A 15,720-nucleotide genomic window follows, 5' to 3' on the forward strand; every position below is an offset into this window, starting at 1 on the left:
AAGTTAACATAAACATACTCAGGCTGGCTAAAGCATAGGGACAGTCCAGCCCAACTTGTATTTCCACTTTTTCAGTCAATTTTTTTAAAAAAAACACTATATGTTTGTTATGTGTTCCCATTCATACAGCATGCCAAAAATGAAAAACAAAATATTACCTTTTTAGATATTTCTCAGGATAAGACCTTGTGGTTGACTCAAGGATTTTTGAACACATGTCAGAGTGAGGCTGTCCTAAGGGCAGGCTGCTTTTCCCCTCATTGAAATGCAATGTAAGAAGCCTAGCTTCTAAACCTTTAACCCTTTGATAGGACAAACATTGCTCAAAACTTTTCAACTGATAATTAGGATCCGTGTGCACAGGGCAGACTGGGTGATTTATAATAAACTCAGCTATCCAGCCTCCTGATAAACAAAGAGGATTTCAACCACTTGCCGACCAGCCACCATCATTATACTGGGGCAGGTAGGCATGATCCCGCAAACCATCATACATGTACGTCGGCTCCTTTAAGGGGGATAGCAGGCACGCGCACGCCTGCTGCATTGCAGGGGTGCCGATGCACGTGGCCGGCAGTCGCGATGACAGCCGACCATACGTGATCACGGGCACAAGAGCCAGAACAGGGACTTGTGTGTGTAAACACACAAATCCATGTTCTGTGAGGAGAGGCACATCATGAGTTCCTACTAGCTAGGAACAACAATCTGTCATCTCCCCTAGTCAGTCCCATCCCCCTCCAGTTAAAACACACGCTAGGGAATACAGTTAACTTCTTGATCACCCCATAGTAGTAATCCCTTCCCTGCCAGTGACATTTACACAGTAATCAGTGCATTTTTATAGAACTGACCGCTGTATAATTGTCAGTGGTCCCAAAAATGTGTCAAAAGTGTCCGATCTCTCTACTGTAATGTCGCAGTCCCAATATACATTTTAGATCACCGCCATTACTCATAATAAAAATAAATAATAATAAAAATGCCACAAATCTTTCCCCTATTTTGTAGACGCTATAATTTTTGTGCAAACCAATCAATATACGCTTATTGTGATTTTTATTACCAAAAATATGTAGAAGAATAATTATCAGCCTAAACTGAGGAAAAAAATAACTTTTTTTTAAAGAAAATGGGGATATTTGTTATTGCAAAAAGTACAAAATATTGTGTTTTTTTTTCAAAATTGACGCTCTTTTTTTGTTTATAGCGCAAAAAAATTAAAGCCACAGAGATGATCAAATACCACCAAGAGAAAGAAAGGATGTCAATTTTGTTTGGGTACAGCATTGCACGGCCACGCAATCGTCAGTTAAAGTGACGCAGTGCAGTAAGGCAAAAAATGGCCTGGTCATTGAACAGCCTTCTGGGGCTGAAGTTGTTAGAGTGCTGGAATTTCCAGAGCAGAACATTTAAAAATGTAAGCTGCAATTTTTAAATGTTATTTTAAGTTCTGCTATGTGAATGAGAACATGTTACAAATGTAAAATAGGCATTATCCCTATTTGGCTGCAAAAGTAGAAATACATTTTAAGGCAAGGTTCCTACAATTCTTACCGCATTAGTGAAAAGCATTTGAAATACTAATAAAGCATATTATACTGACGGACATCAATATAACATCTTAGAAGACAGATGAAGTGGAATCCTCATGTACTCATGGCAGGGTTCTGTACAAAGCTGCACAAAGCGAGGCAAGAAATATGCCTAAAGACATCCCCCCAAAGATGCCCTGTACTCGGCATGGGGTAAAACCTTCAATGCAGTGGTGGACATTGTTACCAAAGATTAACAACTGAGCATGAACAATCTTTGAGCTGCCCCCCATATGTAACTTGTGCCCAACAAAAAATGCTTATTCGGTGTGTATAAATCATAAATCATCATAAATCAGAATTCCCTCTATTTCTTACGTGCGTAACTGAGCAGTGTCCAGTTGCATATGAAGTTTACAACAAGGTTCAGGCTTAATGTACACGGGACGTTTTAAAACCTCCCCTGAACGTTTTAACTTAACAGATGTCAAAAAAGTCCTTTTTGCCTCGTTTGCGTTTAGGAGCGTTTTCTTTTTTTTTTTTTTTATATTTTTATAATTTTTTTTCGAAATAGTCAGAAATGAACCTCCATTAAAAACGCCTGTAAATGAAACAAGGCTTTACGTTACCGCACTTACAAGCTTTTACAGGCATTTGGTGTTTCATGAGTCATAAGAGGACCAATGAGAGCTTCAGAGCTGGAGGTGTGCCTCTGTGTGGTTGTGTAAATCCAGGAAGTTAGCAGGCAGCAGCTTCAGCTGCCCACAGGTAAAATGATTCCGGCCAGACTCAGTGGAGGGAGATTTCTGCAGCATAATTGGCAAGTACAGAATCACAGTATATAACATAATATGCAAAGTGGTTGGAGAGAAGCTTCAGAATAGCAAAGATGTTTTTAATACAAATTATGTGAGCAGACTTTGCATTCCTTGTATTAAGGTAAAAAATGTTTAGTGTCAGCATCCCCCCCCCCCACCCTTTTAGTTACCTGAGACCTCATTTGATCCAGCGCTGTGCACATCTGCAGATATTTTCTCCTTTTCCTTCCAGGTTTAGCTGGCTTTGCTGGGGCTCTGGGAGCTATTGGCTCTCAGTGCTGTCAATCAAAGCCAATAACGAAGGAGTGGGGGTGGGCCAGAGAGGAGGGGCCAGGACACCGGTGGTGGACCCGTAAAGAGGGGGTTCCTGGCCGCTCTATGCGATTCCATTGCACAGAGTAGGTAAGTGTAGACACGTTTGTTTTTTGTTTTTTTAATGTACCTTTACAATCCCTTTAAGTGGTGCTGGATTATCTATATAGTAGTTTTTTTTTTCTTGAGACCAAATTCCGTTTTTATAGTAGTTTTATAACCAATTAGATATTAACGGGTTCTTCATAAAACAGGACAGAGGCAGCCAGACACATAGCAACAGTATATTCACTCCGGCTCATTAAATTCATTTAGGGTAGGGATGGTGAACCTTGTCATCTCAGATGTTTTGGAACTACATTTCCCATGATGCTCATGGAGTCTGCAGTGTAGATGAGCATCATGGGAAATGTAGTTTGGTTGGGGTGGTGTGGAATACTCCAAAATGCTTGCGTGCAACTCCACAGAGGACAACTCTCTCTCTTTACACAGCAGAAACACAATCTTTCACTCATAGGGTCCTTTCACACGGGGCGGATCAGTTCTGATCCGCCCCGTGGATGTCCGTTTGCTCAGCGGGGATCACTCCGCCGATCCCCGCTGAGCAGGGAAATGACAGCTCCGTCTCTGCACACTGCGCAGGGACGGATCTGTCACAGCGCCGCTCTCCCCTATGGGAGATCGGATGACGACGGACCGCAGTGCCCGTCGTCACCCGATCCGATCCGCAGACGGATGGAAAAATAGCTTTTTCCTCCGTTACACTTTTTCGGATCGGAGCGGGTCGGATGTCAGCGGACATGTCACCGCTGACATCCGACGCTCCATAGAGCTCTATGGAGCACCCGTTCAGGTCCGCCTGAAAAACTGACAGGCGGGCCTGAACGGGACGTCAGTGTGAAAGAGGCCTTAGTCTTTCTCTGGGGGTGGCGGTTACTCGTAAGTATTGGTTACGGTATAGCCTAGGAAAATCCCCCCCCCCCCCCTTATACATGTTTAGGTTCACTTTAAGGTCCTGACCAGTGACAATTCCTGGAATAGTAATATGATCAACCTTTGGGAAACCCATGACTTGCATGTAATGGTTCCAATTGCTTATTTAAATGATTTTATAATTAATAATTTTTATATATTTTTTACATTTTATTATTACATATCATGCAGAGTATGATTCCTGTCATGGTGTCTATGCATTTATTGTTTGTAAATCCCCCTCCCCACTACCTATTTCTTTCTCCCCTTCCCCCTCCCCTTTGAGCATTGATATTCATATCCTGATCCGTTATGCCTAATTTGGTTCAACACATTTAATGCCTTAAAATAATATATTTATTAATATTGATTAGTCCCATTGTGGTATTGCTTGATAATAATGCGGTTTTAAATGTTTATATTTTCATATGCTTGTGTACATCATATTTCCTATCATGCTATTTATCTGGTTTAATAATCCCATTTAATTGTTGTTTTATTAATTCATGTTCTAGATATAGAGACATTCTTAAATTTTTAAAGTATTTTCTTGTGTTAACAATGAATGTTTGTACTGGCCCCTCCCCTGATTACACTTTATAATGCTGCCCCTGTAGTTCCACAAGTCAGCTTGACAAAGGAGCGCGACTGCCATGTTACCCGAGTGCATGCACAGGAAACGTGTCACAGGCCAGTGACGTCACCCATCCTCGCCTCCTGTACCATCAGCGCTCAAGGCCTCGCTCTGAGTTCCTCTCCACCGCGGCTGGCTTTCTACAACAGCAGTGAACTAGTGAGCACACCGCTCCCCCTCCAGGATTGGATAGTCCACCGATGCCCTCCCCCCTCTTGCTGGGATTTACTACATACTTATTTTAATTTCACAAATGTGAGTTGCCTATTTCAAGTGTTTAATAAACCTGTTCTATATCTACACCAAGAGGCACCTCTCCCCTTGTGTATTTCGGTGATACTGAAACATGGTTTCTGTTCCCATATGACGGCAGCCCTGAGTGGTGGATTTTACATCTTTCCTCATGGTCCTTGGACTTTTTATTAAAAAACCTTATGGATATATTTTAGCCTATTCTACCTGATATCCATGTAATCAACATCATATGCTTTATAACTTTGTGGTACAACTTGTTTTCAGTTTTTTGTGCCTATACTTGCCTTACAGTCTTTCACTCACAGCTGGGAACCAAAAGATCATTTTCAAAACAGGTATACCTAGATATGTTCACAGCTGGGGACCATGAACCAGCTTTAGTACAGGTACAGCTAGATATGTTCATGGTTGGGAACCAAGAAGTAGCTTTAGCACAGGTACAGCTAGACAAATACATGGTGAAGCACAGACAGGAGACTCTACTTACAAAATCCTGGAGCAAGATCAGTCCATAGGTGCAGCCCCTTGCAAAGAAACCCAACATCCATGCCAAAGAGCACCAGGGACAAGCAACCCCCTTCATCTCAGCTCCCTCATAAAGGAAAAAGACAATCTCCTCATGCCTCTAGATTATATAACAGCATCTCAGCTACCTACTGGACACACCCCTAGGGATTGGCTAAACCATGCTCAATATTCAGGCTGGTCATTTGCATCCCCCCTTCTAAACTCTAGAAAATGCTTCTAGAGACGTGAAGACAATCAAACTCTCAGCCTGTGAGACCCTGAATACAACAGTCCAAACAATTACTTCCCCTCTAGTTACAGCAGGAGTAAAAAAAAAAATTGCCTAGCTAAGAGGGCGCTACATATACGTTATATGTGTTTAATTTTGTCATAATATAAATTATCATTATAATTATTATTAATATTACTACTATAGCTAGAACTTTTATTCAAAGCAATGTTCCCTAATAGTCGGACTATGCTAACAGTGCTCCTGCTGCCTGTCCTTGATTTGGGCCTAGGCCTTGATTTTGATAATTGATAATCAATAAATGACACATATTGTCACAGTTGACTTGACAACTGCTACAAAGATGGTTAGCCAGAGGGCCCCACCAATATTTTGCTATTGGGCCTCATAATTTACATTATGTATTACAACAGTAATAAAACCCTCATAATATGATGGTTGCTTTAATTTTGGTTGATGTATCCTATCTGCCATGCATTTTGCTTAATTACATGGACCAAAGTACAAAGATGTAAAGTTACCTAGATCAGCCAATCAAATTTCAGTTTTTGTCAGTATAACAAAATTAAAATAATGAAAGATGGTATTCCAAAGATTTCTATTGCTACGTGTGATCATAAATGGACAGATGCCCATTTTCCCTACATTATAATAACCATTTTTTATTGGTTAATTACTATTTGTTAAATTATAGGCACTATATTGCCAAAAGTTTTGGGATGCCTGCCTTTATACGCACATGGACTTTAATGGCATCACAGTTTTAGTCCATAGGGTTTAATATTGCGTTGACCCACCCTTTGCCACAATACCAGCTTCAACTCTTCTGGAAAGGCTGTGTACAAGGTTTAGGAGTGTGTCTATGGGAATGTTCGACCATTCTTCCAGAAGCACATATGTGAGGTCAGGTACGGATGTTGATTGAGAAGGCCTGGCTCACAGTCTCCGCTCTAATTCATCCAAAATGTGTTCTATCAGGTTGAGGTCAGGACTCTGTGCATGCCAATCAAGTTCTTCCACCCCAAACTCACTTTATGTCTTCATGGACCTTGCTTTGTGCACTGGTCCTAATCATTTTGTGAAGGGGGATTATGGTGTGGGATTGTTATTCAGGGTTTGGGCTTGGCCCCTTAGTTCCAGTGAAAGGAACACTAAAGGCATCAGCATACCAAGATATTTTGGACAATTTCATGCTCCCAACTTTGTGTGAACAGTTTGGGGATGGCCCCTTCCTGTTCCAACATAGCACAAAGCAAGGTCCATAAAGACATGGATGAGTGAGTTTGGGGTGGAGGAACTTAACTAGCCTGCACAGAGTCCTGACCTCAACCTAATAGAACACCTTTGTGATGAATTGGAGCAGAGACTGTGAGCCAGACCTTCTTATCCAACATCAGTGCCTGACCTCACAATTGTGCTTCTGGAAGAATGGTCAAACATTTTCATAGCCACACTCCTAAACCTTGTAGACTGCCTTTCCAGAAAAGTTGAAGCTGTTATAGGTGCAAAGGGTGGGCAAATTCAATATTGAACTCTACGGACTAAGACTGGGATGCCATTAAAGTTCATGTGCGTGTAAAGGCAAGGGTCCCAATACTTTTGACAATATCGTGTATTTTACTATTTTATTGTAAAAACCCAATGATTATAAAATAACTAATCCAAGATCAAAAGATTAAAAAATACAACAAATATAATTATCTTACAATTCTCTTAAATTTTTTTAAATTCCTAAAGACGTTAGTCAGCACTTTAGCCTAAATTCCTAAAGACGTTAGTCAGCACTTTAGCCTATTGCTGTTCTAAGTAAAACTATAGTTTGCACATTTGTTAAATAACATCATGATGGCAAAGTGCTTATATTGCTGATAATTTGTAAGTATATGCTGCTGATAATGTATATCTTCTATAGAGAAAGTATGAGTTTACTTAAATACTGAATAAAAAATAATGTAAAAGGTATTTGAAGTGTGTTTAGGATATACAGTACCATGCCTTTCTTACATCTTTTTTGATCAATGGAGTTTTGAGGGGTTAATTAAAATTGGACAGAAGGATTATTCACAATCATTTTTAAAGCAAATTATTGTCCGACTTTTAAATATGTAGCACTTAGAAAAAATAAATGAAGTTCTTAATTCAAAGCACTGGTCTTCATGTTTTATTAAAGGTCTTCCTCATTTCTTTCTTTTTTTTTTTTTTTTTTTTGCACCATAAATTTTACTGTGTTGTCACCCTTTTATTATATCTGTGTTATATCCATAGACTGCTGGACAGAAGCTATGGTTATGTAATTTCATACAAGGAGGATTGTGGGAAATTAGTGTGAAATTACCCCTTCAGGGTATATCACTTTAGCATAATAAAATTTAATTTCCCTTGAGAAAGTCACGTGACCTGTGACGCAACGCGTTGGAGGGAGCCGGTGATGACACTTCCGGTGTCTCCTAGTTGAGGAAATGTAATGAGGAGGAGAGCTGTCCCATTGTAAACTGATAGCTTGAGGCGTTTTTATCACTAATGAAATGTGAGTGCATATGATTAAGGAGTTTTTATTAATAAAAAGCAAGGAATATATTCAATCTTGCGTGATGATGATTTATTTTGCTTTGAGAAATTGAACCTGGAGAAATTAATTTTATGAGAAATTCTACCAATCTTTGAACCAATATTTGAAATCCTTTTCTGATCGAACTGATCTTTTTGGAGTGTCACTGAAAGTGGCAATAGACGCAAGGGGGTCTTCCTTTGAGGTGAGCAGGCATTGCACACTGAGGTGGTGGTGATTATTTTCAGTACATATATCCTGCAGAGACTGTCACGGATAATGGAGTGATTTCTATTCACGTTTTGTCAGCATTCAAGAGATATATATAATTTTATGCATGTGGACTTTCTGTATATGTTTATATTTATTATTGGTCAGTATTATATTCACTTATTCACTGGAGTTCATTACTAATTATATATGTGAGTTTTAGCGCACTATTTTTTGTTATACTATCATTATGGTGTGGTGTCAGAACACAGTTTAAATAGTTGCAGCAGTTCCCCATTTATATATATATATATATATATATATATATATATATATATATATATATATATATATATATATATATATATATATATATATATATATATATATATATATAATCATTTTTCAATTTTTTTCACATTTTGAGTTTAATCTGCATCAGCGCTTCAGTATCTTTATATTTTTTAAAGTTCTTATATTGCTGGTAATATATACGTATATGTTGCTGACAATGTATATATTCTATATAGAAAGTTAGAAAGTATGAGTTTATTTAAATACTGAATAAAAAAGAATGTAAAAAGTATGTTAAGTGTGTTTAGGATATACAGTACCATGCCTTTCTTAGATCATTTTTGATCAATGGAGTTCTTGAGGGGTTCATTAAAATTGGACAGAAGGATTATTCACAATCATTTCTAAAGCAAATTATTTTCTGACTTTTAAATATGTAGCACTTAGCAAAAATAAATGAAGTTCTTAATCCAAAGCACTGGTCTTCATATTTTATTAAAGGTCTTCCTCGTTTCTTCTTCTTTCTTTTTTTTTTGCGCTATAAATTTTACTGTGTTGTCACCCTTTTATTATATCTGTGTTATATCCATAGGCTGCCGGACAGAAGTTATGGTAATGTAATCTCATGCAAGGAGGATTGTGGGCAATTAGTGTGCAATTACCCCCGTTAGGGTATATCACTTTAGCATAATAAAATGTGAGCCCATATTTCAGTAAAGAAGCCATATATACAGGCATATGGTACAGCAACAAGAGGTAAAGCCATTGCTGTGGCTTTATCACAGGGTTACTTATACTCAGGGATTTTTTTTTTTAATGCATTCCTTTTATAAAGCAGTTAGGATTTTACATATAGTACAAATTATAAAAATAAGTACAGTAAACATAGTAGACAAATATATGTGAAGGCCCACATAAGTAACCACTGAAGGCAGTGTTTCAGGCATTTGCCCAGAAGGAAGACAAGGCAACAGAGTTCATGTGCTAAGTCCTGGCAAATGAAACATGAAGGTGTTGAGCAGGCCAAAGCTTGAATGCTCTCTCAGTTTGCAAAATATTAACGTGGATAGATCATTAAGTCAGGGAACTCATTTTATTGAAACACAATTATTAAATAAGATAGACGTTTTATTTTTTAAGAAGTACTTAGAAAAAAATGGCCTAGCTATAGACATAGTGAGACATTCCCAAGACTCCCTGCAATACTCCTAATTTGCACATTTTGCATTCTGTGACTGTTTAGATGAGACGCTGATCCCCTTGAAAACGAATTAGGCTAAAAACATTCTCAACCTTGCCCATACCCATTTTTGTATTTATACGTCTGCACAAGCCACAGACAGAACAGTCACGATAAGACCCTTTTACATTTGCAGGTATTAAATAATTGGTAACTGATGTTTCACGTTAAGAGTCTGGCTGTCTGATAAGCTACGTGGATGGAGACTACAATGTAAAGATGGACATATCAAGCATTCATTTTAATCATTTTATTGCAACATATAAAAAAGCCCCTTGTTCTCAAATTTCTTATTGGCATCAAGCCATACTTTGGGTTCCATTGCACTGGATGCTTGGGGGGGGGAGGTAATCATTGGTTTGTTGTAATATACATCTAAGCAATCCTTACATATCTAGACCCTTGGAATTATTCAACCACTACTACACATAACTATATATAATGTACTTTTTTACATCTAAAATCTTCTCTCACTTTTCCCTAATAAAACCCTACCTGAAGATAAACCAGATGAAACACCATATATTCCTATGTTTCTGTTACAATATTAACTAATGTATCTATGTATACCCCAGATCATCTCTCAAGCATGACCATAGTGTGACTATCACTTTAAAATAGTAAAGCAGAACAATTAGAGTGCAATTGTTGAAATCCAGGACCCTCTTGTTTTGTCAAAATCATTTAGAGCTCTATTTCTGTGATTTCTTACCATTCCATTCCAGCTCTGTTGATTTCTTCCCACCAGCATTCTGTAGGTTCCCCAAACTCAAAAGGTGTTGGCATACATCCATAGTTCCATTGTCTATCAGATCCTTCTTTTTTGCTAAATGTGCTCCTTATTGCAACCATAACTTGTCCGTGTGGGCACTGGAAATTGAATCCTTGCCTGAAAAGATTAACCCAACCATCATCTGAGTAGTCATGATGTGAGTAATAATAATCATGTTGTGCCCAGGTTGCCACCACCAGCTGCAGCAGAACACCAAGCAGTAACAGCATCATGTTGTCTTTGCTGCTGGCGCGGTCTGTGGGACTTACTTTATGTTCTTGCTCTTTTTTATCCAATGGAACATTTGGTTTCCAGATGTTCAGTATCATGAGCCAAGTGCAGTGTGTCACAGCTTAGTAAACGAAAAAAAAAAATGGATGTTAAATCTTAACAGAATATAGGATTTTACAGCTGTGAAAGGCATTGAAATGCATTCTTATTAAAAAAAAAAAAAAAAAAAAAAAGAAGATCTCTTGTAGCCTAAAAGGTAACATAAGAAACTTTACAAATAAATAATATTCGTGTGCCCCCTATATTATATATTGTACTATGAGGGGAAAGTAGTTTTCAGGCCAGGGTACTCTATACATTTTCATGTTATCAGAGCTGAAACATACTGTGTACTGATACAAAATCTGGACATCCAAGTGGAAGCTTGGCTACAAACCACAGCAAAGGGATATCTAAGGACGTTCATAATACACCTAGGAACTGTACACAGACTACAAACACTGGACGGTGCTGAGAGTGCCATAATACATATCTGGCACAATGCCTAGGACAGTAGGCTAGGAGTGGAAGATATTTTTGCATTCACTTTCTTCTATTTTACAACTACTTGTGTAGATAAAAATCAATTATGATGCTGTCTCCAACACTGTATGTTGTTCTCCATAGTACAAACAGTTCCAGGACTGACTCATTTCCTCTGCATACAGTGAAATGTTGAAGGAGAGACTGCATACACAGCTCACTACCTTGTATGAAAATGAATAGTGAGATTTTCCCTCAGCAGACACAGTTCACTCTGTAGTATCTACACTAGGGATGAGCTTCGAGTTCGAGTCGAACTCATGTTCGACTCGAACATTGCCTGTTCGCCTGTTCAGCGAACAGTGAACAATTTGGGCTGTTCGCGGCAAATTCAAAAAGCCGGTTTCCGTTACATCAGAGGGGGAGGGGTCACCCATACGTCACTGGGGAACCCCTGGCTCCCCTCCCCATCGTCAGAGAGGGCGGGGTCAGGTGACGGGTGGCCCCGCCCTCCTAATATAAGAAACGTCAGCCGGAGTGGAGACAGAAGACGGATGTATGGACAGCGCTGGACTGAGAGATCCCCCGTCGCTGGATATGATCATCCATCGCTGGATAGCAAGAGTGGATTACCACCGCTGGAATCTTTTTTTAAATTTTTTTTTATTTTTAATAAAGGAATTTTTCAAAAGTGTGTTTGTGTTATTTAACCATTTTTACACTTTCTTTTTGAAATGGTAGGGGTACTTTTGTACCCCCTTACCATTTCAAACAGGGGGGGCGGAATCTGGAGGTCCCCTTGTTAAAGGGGTCTTCCAGATTCTGATAAGCCCCCCGCCCGCAGACCCCCACAACCACCGCTCAAGGTTGTGGGGATGAGGCCCTTGTCCCCATCAACATGGGGACATGGTGCTTTGAGGGGTCACAGACCCCCAAAGCTTCCTCCCAATGTTGAGGGCATGTGGCCTGGTATGGTTCAGGAGGGAGGGGAGGGCCGCTCTCTCATCCCCCCTCTTTTCCTGCGGCCGGCCAGGTTGTGTGCTCGGATAAAGGGTCTGGCATGGATTTTTAGGGGGACCCCCATGCCAATTTTTTTTTATTTGATGCGGGGTTCCCCTTAATATCCATACCAGACCTGAAGGGTCTGGTATGGATATTTAGGGGGACCCCCACGTCATTTTTTTTTTAAATTGACACGGGGTTCCCCTTAATATCCATATCAGACCTGAAGGGCCTGGTAATTGAATTTAGGGGAACCCCCACGCTTTTTTTTTATTATCAATGAATGAATGAATTGTCGGCTCATACAGAGAACACTCATTGAGTGTTCTCTGTATTACGGGAGCCGACAATTTAGCCGCAAGTGATTTTAAAAGACTTTTTTTCCTGCACAAATGACACTTTGTGCAGGGACAGTTCTAAGCACCAGAAACATGCGACCCTTCACAGGCATACTATAGACACCCCCCAGGTACCACATTTAAAGGAATATTACACTTTTATTGTTTCACTTTAATCATTATTAAAATCACTGCTCCTGAAAAAACGTCAGTTTTTAAAAATTTTTATTGCATTGATCCATGTCCCCTGGGGCAGGACCCAGGTCCCCAAACATTTTTTAGGACAGTAACTTGCATATTAGCCTTTAAAATTAGCACTTTAGATTGTGAAAGTTCGAGTCCCATAGACTTTAATAGGGTTCTAAAGTTCACACGAAGTTTAGGTCTGTTCGCAGGTTCAGGGGGGTGTTCGGCTCATCCCTAATCTACACTACCAATGTGATTATCCATGTCACAAGTGAAATCTGCCTCGCAGAAAACACAGCTTGTTCCTTAGTATCTATGTAATCATGAGATCAGACTCCCAGCGCATACACACTATCTTACCAAAAATATTGGGAAACCTGCCTACACACACATTAACTTTATGGGCATTCCAGTCTTAGACCGTAGGATTCATTATTGAGTTGGCCCACCATTTGGAGCTATAAACGCTTCAACTCTTCTGGTAAGGCTGTCAACAAGGAGTATGTCTATGGGAATGTTTGACCACATTTGTGAGGTTAGGCACTGATGTGGACGAGAAGCCCTGGCTCACAGTCTCTGCTCTAATTCACCCCATAGTTCCTCCACCCCATACGTGCTCATCCATGTCTTTATGGACCTTTCTTTGTGCACTGATTGTTGGAACAGGAAGGATCCATCCCCAAACTGTTCACACAAAGTTGGGAGCATAAAATTGTCCCAAATGTCTTAGAATGCTGACATCTTCACTGGAACTAAGGGGACGAGCCCAACCCCTAAAAAACAACCCCATACCATAATCTCTCCTCCACCAAATGATTTGGACCAGTGCATAAAGCCATGGATGCGCAAATTTGTGGTGGAGGAACTTGGCCGGCATACACAGAGTCCTGACCTCAACCCAATAGAACACCTAGAGTGGAGACTGTGAGCCAGGCCTTCTCGTCCAACAATGACCCAAAGCACACAGCAAATATGTCCACACAGTGGTTGAAGGAGAAAAAGATTAATGTCTTTGTATGGCCTAGTCAGAGCCCAGACTTAAACCCCATTACCAATCTGTGGAATGACTGCAGTCTACAAATGGTCACCATCAAATTTAACTGAACTTGAGCAGTTCTGCAAAGAAAAGTGGGACAATATTGCAAAGTCTAGATGTGCAAAGTTAGTAGAAACATATCCGAACAGACTAAAGGCTATAATTAAAGAAAAAGATGGTTCAACAAAAACTGACATAAGGGGAGATGATCCTTTTTCCAACTTAGTGATTCTGTTTTTCAATTTATTTTTTTATTTTTTTTCTCTGACATGTTGGTGTTATATCTTTCACTTGGATGTTATAAGTTGCACTGAGTAAATACAGCTAGATAAAACAAAAACGGTGTCTGTCTTCATTTCAGGAGGCAAAACAACAAAATGTGAATATTTTAAAAGGGGTGATTCTTTTCTATACCCACTGTACACAGTGTGATACCTCTGTATTAAACAACATGCTTAATACCTCGATCTTACATACACATGGTGCCTAATAACTCCTTATCACACAGAGTGTCACATGCCATCTCTACTGCATCTCTGCTTCACACAGTGCTTCATACTTTTGCTTTATATATAGTATCTCCTAACCCATACATCTTTATTACATGCATTTTTTGCTTTACTGCTTCATACATCTCTATTACATACAATGCATCACATCTCTCTGTCTGTCACATGGTACCTCTTTACTCTGTATTATATATACTGTGTATAGGGGGGAATTAACAAAGGAAAATGCATCTGTTCTATGTAGTGTTGCAACAGCCATACCCAATCATGTTAAAAGTGCCATGGGACAATTTCTACAAACGTGAAGCACCTGCACCAAATTTGTAACATATAAACAGTTCTAAAATATACTATTACCACAGTGGTGTAAATACTGTAGTGAGGAAGAAATGGACAATGACAACCAGCGCCACAGTGAGGAGAGGAGGACATGTATGAATGGTCAGCAAGGTGCAGCAGAAAGTAAAGGAAAAGAAGACATTTTAGGATGATACCATGTGCCAGTCCTTGTTAATTCACCCCACAGTGCTTTATAACTCTCTATTAGTCACAGTGCCCAAAAATATTCTATTACATATAGTTACATAGTAGGTAAGGTTGAATAAAGACAATCGTCCATCCTGTATGTTGTGTTCACTAAGATGCACTTCCAGGAGTCTTTTAAAAATATCAATACTCCCTGCTGCCACCACCAATTGTGGAAGAGAGTTCCACATCCTTATAGCCCTGACAGTGAAAAACCCTGTGCCCAGCTTTAGGTTAAATCTCTGCATTAAAAAAGAGAATTTACTCCAGGGATACAAAGATTATTTTGCCAATTTATAGAACTCTGGTTCGGCCGCATCTGGAGTATTCCATCCAGTTCTGGTAATCAATCCTCAGAAAGGATGTGTTGGAGCTGGAGATTCTAGAGAAGGTCAACTAAATTATTATTGGGACTGGAGGACCTCACGTATGAGCAACGACTACAAGCCCTAAATTTATTCTCCCTGGAGACATGGGCGTCTGCAGAACTTTTTCCAGGGGGGGCATCATTTTAAGGCCACTCATGCTCCGCCCCTTTTCGACAATCTCATGAAAATCTTTCCACTGGTAATACATATGTGTTATATAACAGATAATTCATCTTCACTTTGTATTGGAAGTTACTCTGGCGGCTGGGTTCAATGCCCATATAGCCTAGAGAATGTACATCTTTTTACATTGCAATACATCTGTTGTGGCCATATTTTGATCTCATACTGTCACTGTATAGGCTGTTTTCATCAAGATAAAAATATGCCAACAACAGATGTATTGCAATGTAAAAAGATGTACATTCTCTAGGCTATATGGGCATGGTACGCAGCCACCTGAGTAACCTTGCGGACGCCCATGCTTTCAAAAACCAGCCCTGGAAAATTTCATACCAGCCTCACAGCATTATTATACCAGCCCAACAGCATAACGTCATTATTTTCTTGTTCATGAAAAGGGAAAACCATACATTTTAAAGCACATTTGATGAAGAGAGTATTAGATATAGATATGAAATCACATAGGGCTTTAT

General features: G+C 39.5%; 1 protein-coding gene across 1 annotated transcript in view; it reads right to left on the reverse strand.

Annotated features, from left to right (window-relative positions):
• Positions 1-10,613, reverse strand: part of DPT (dermatopontin) — a 62,396-nt gene extending 51,783 nt beyond the window's left edge. The window contains exon 1 of the mRNA XM_077481672.1: positions 10,288-10,613. Coding sequence (XP_077337798.1) covers positions 10,288-10,580 — 293 coding nt within the window. The 5' untranslated portion in view covers positions 10,581-10,613. The remainder of the gene's footprint in view (positions 1-10,287) is intronic.
• Between the last annotated feature and the right edge of the window lie 5,107 nt (positions 10,614-15,720).

This window comes from Lithobates pipiens, unplaced genomic scaffold, assembly GCF_037356315.1.
Source record: "Lithobates pipiens isolate NorthernLeopardFrog02 unplaced genomic scaffold, aLitPip1_a1.2 Scaffold_16, whole genome shotgun sequence".
Classification (NCBI taxonomy): domain Eukaryota; kingdom Metazoa; phylum Chordata; class Amphibia; order Anura; family Ranidae; genus Lithobates; species Lithobates pipiens.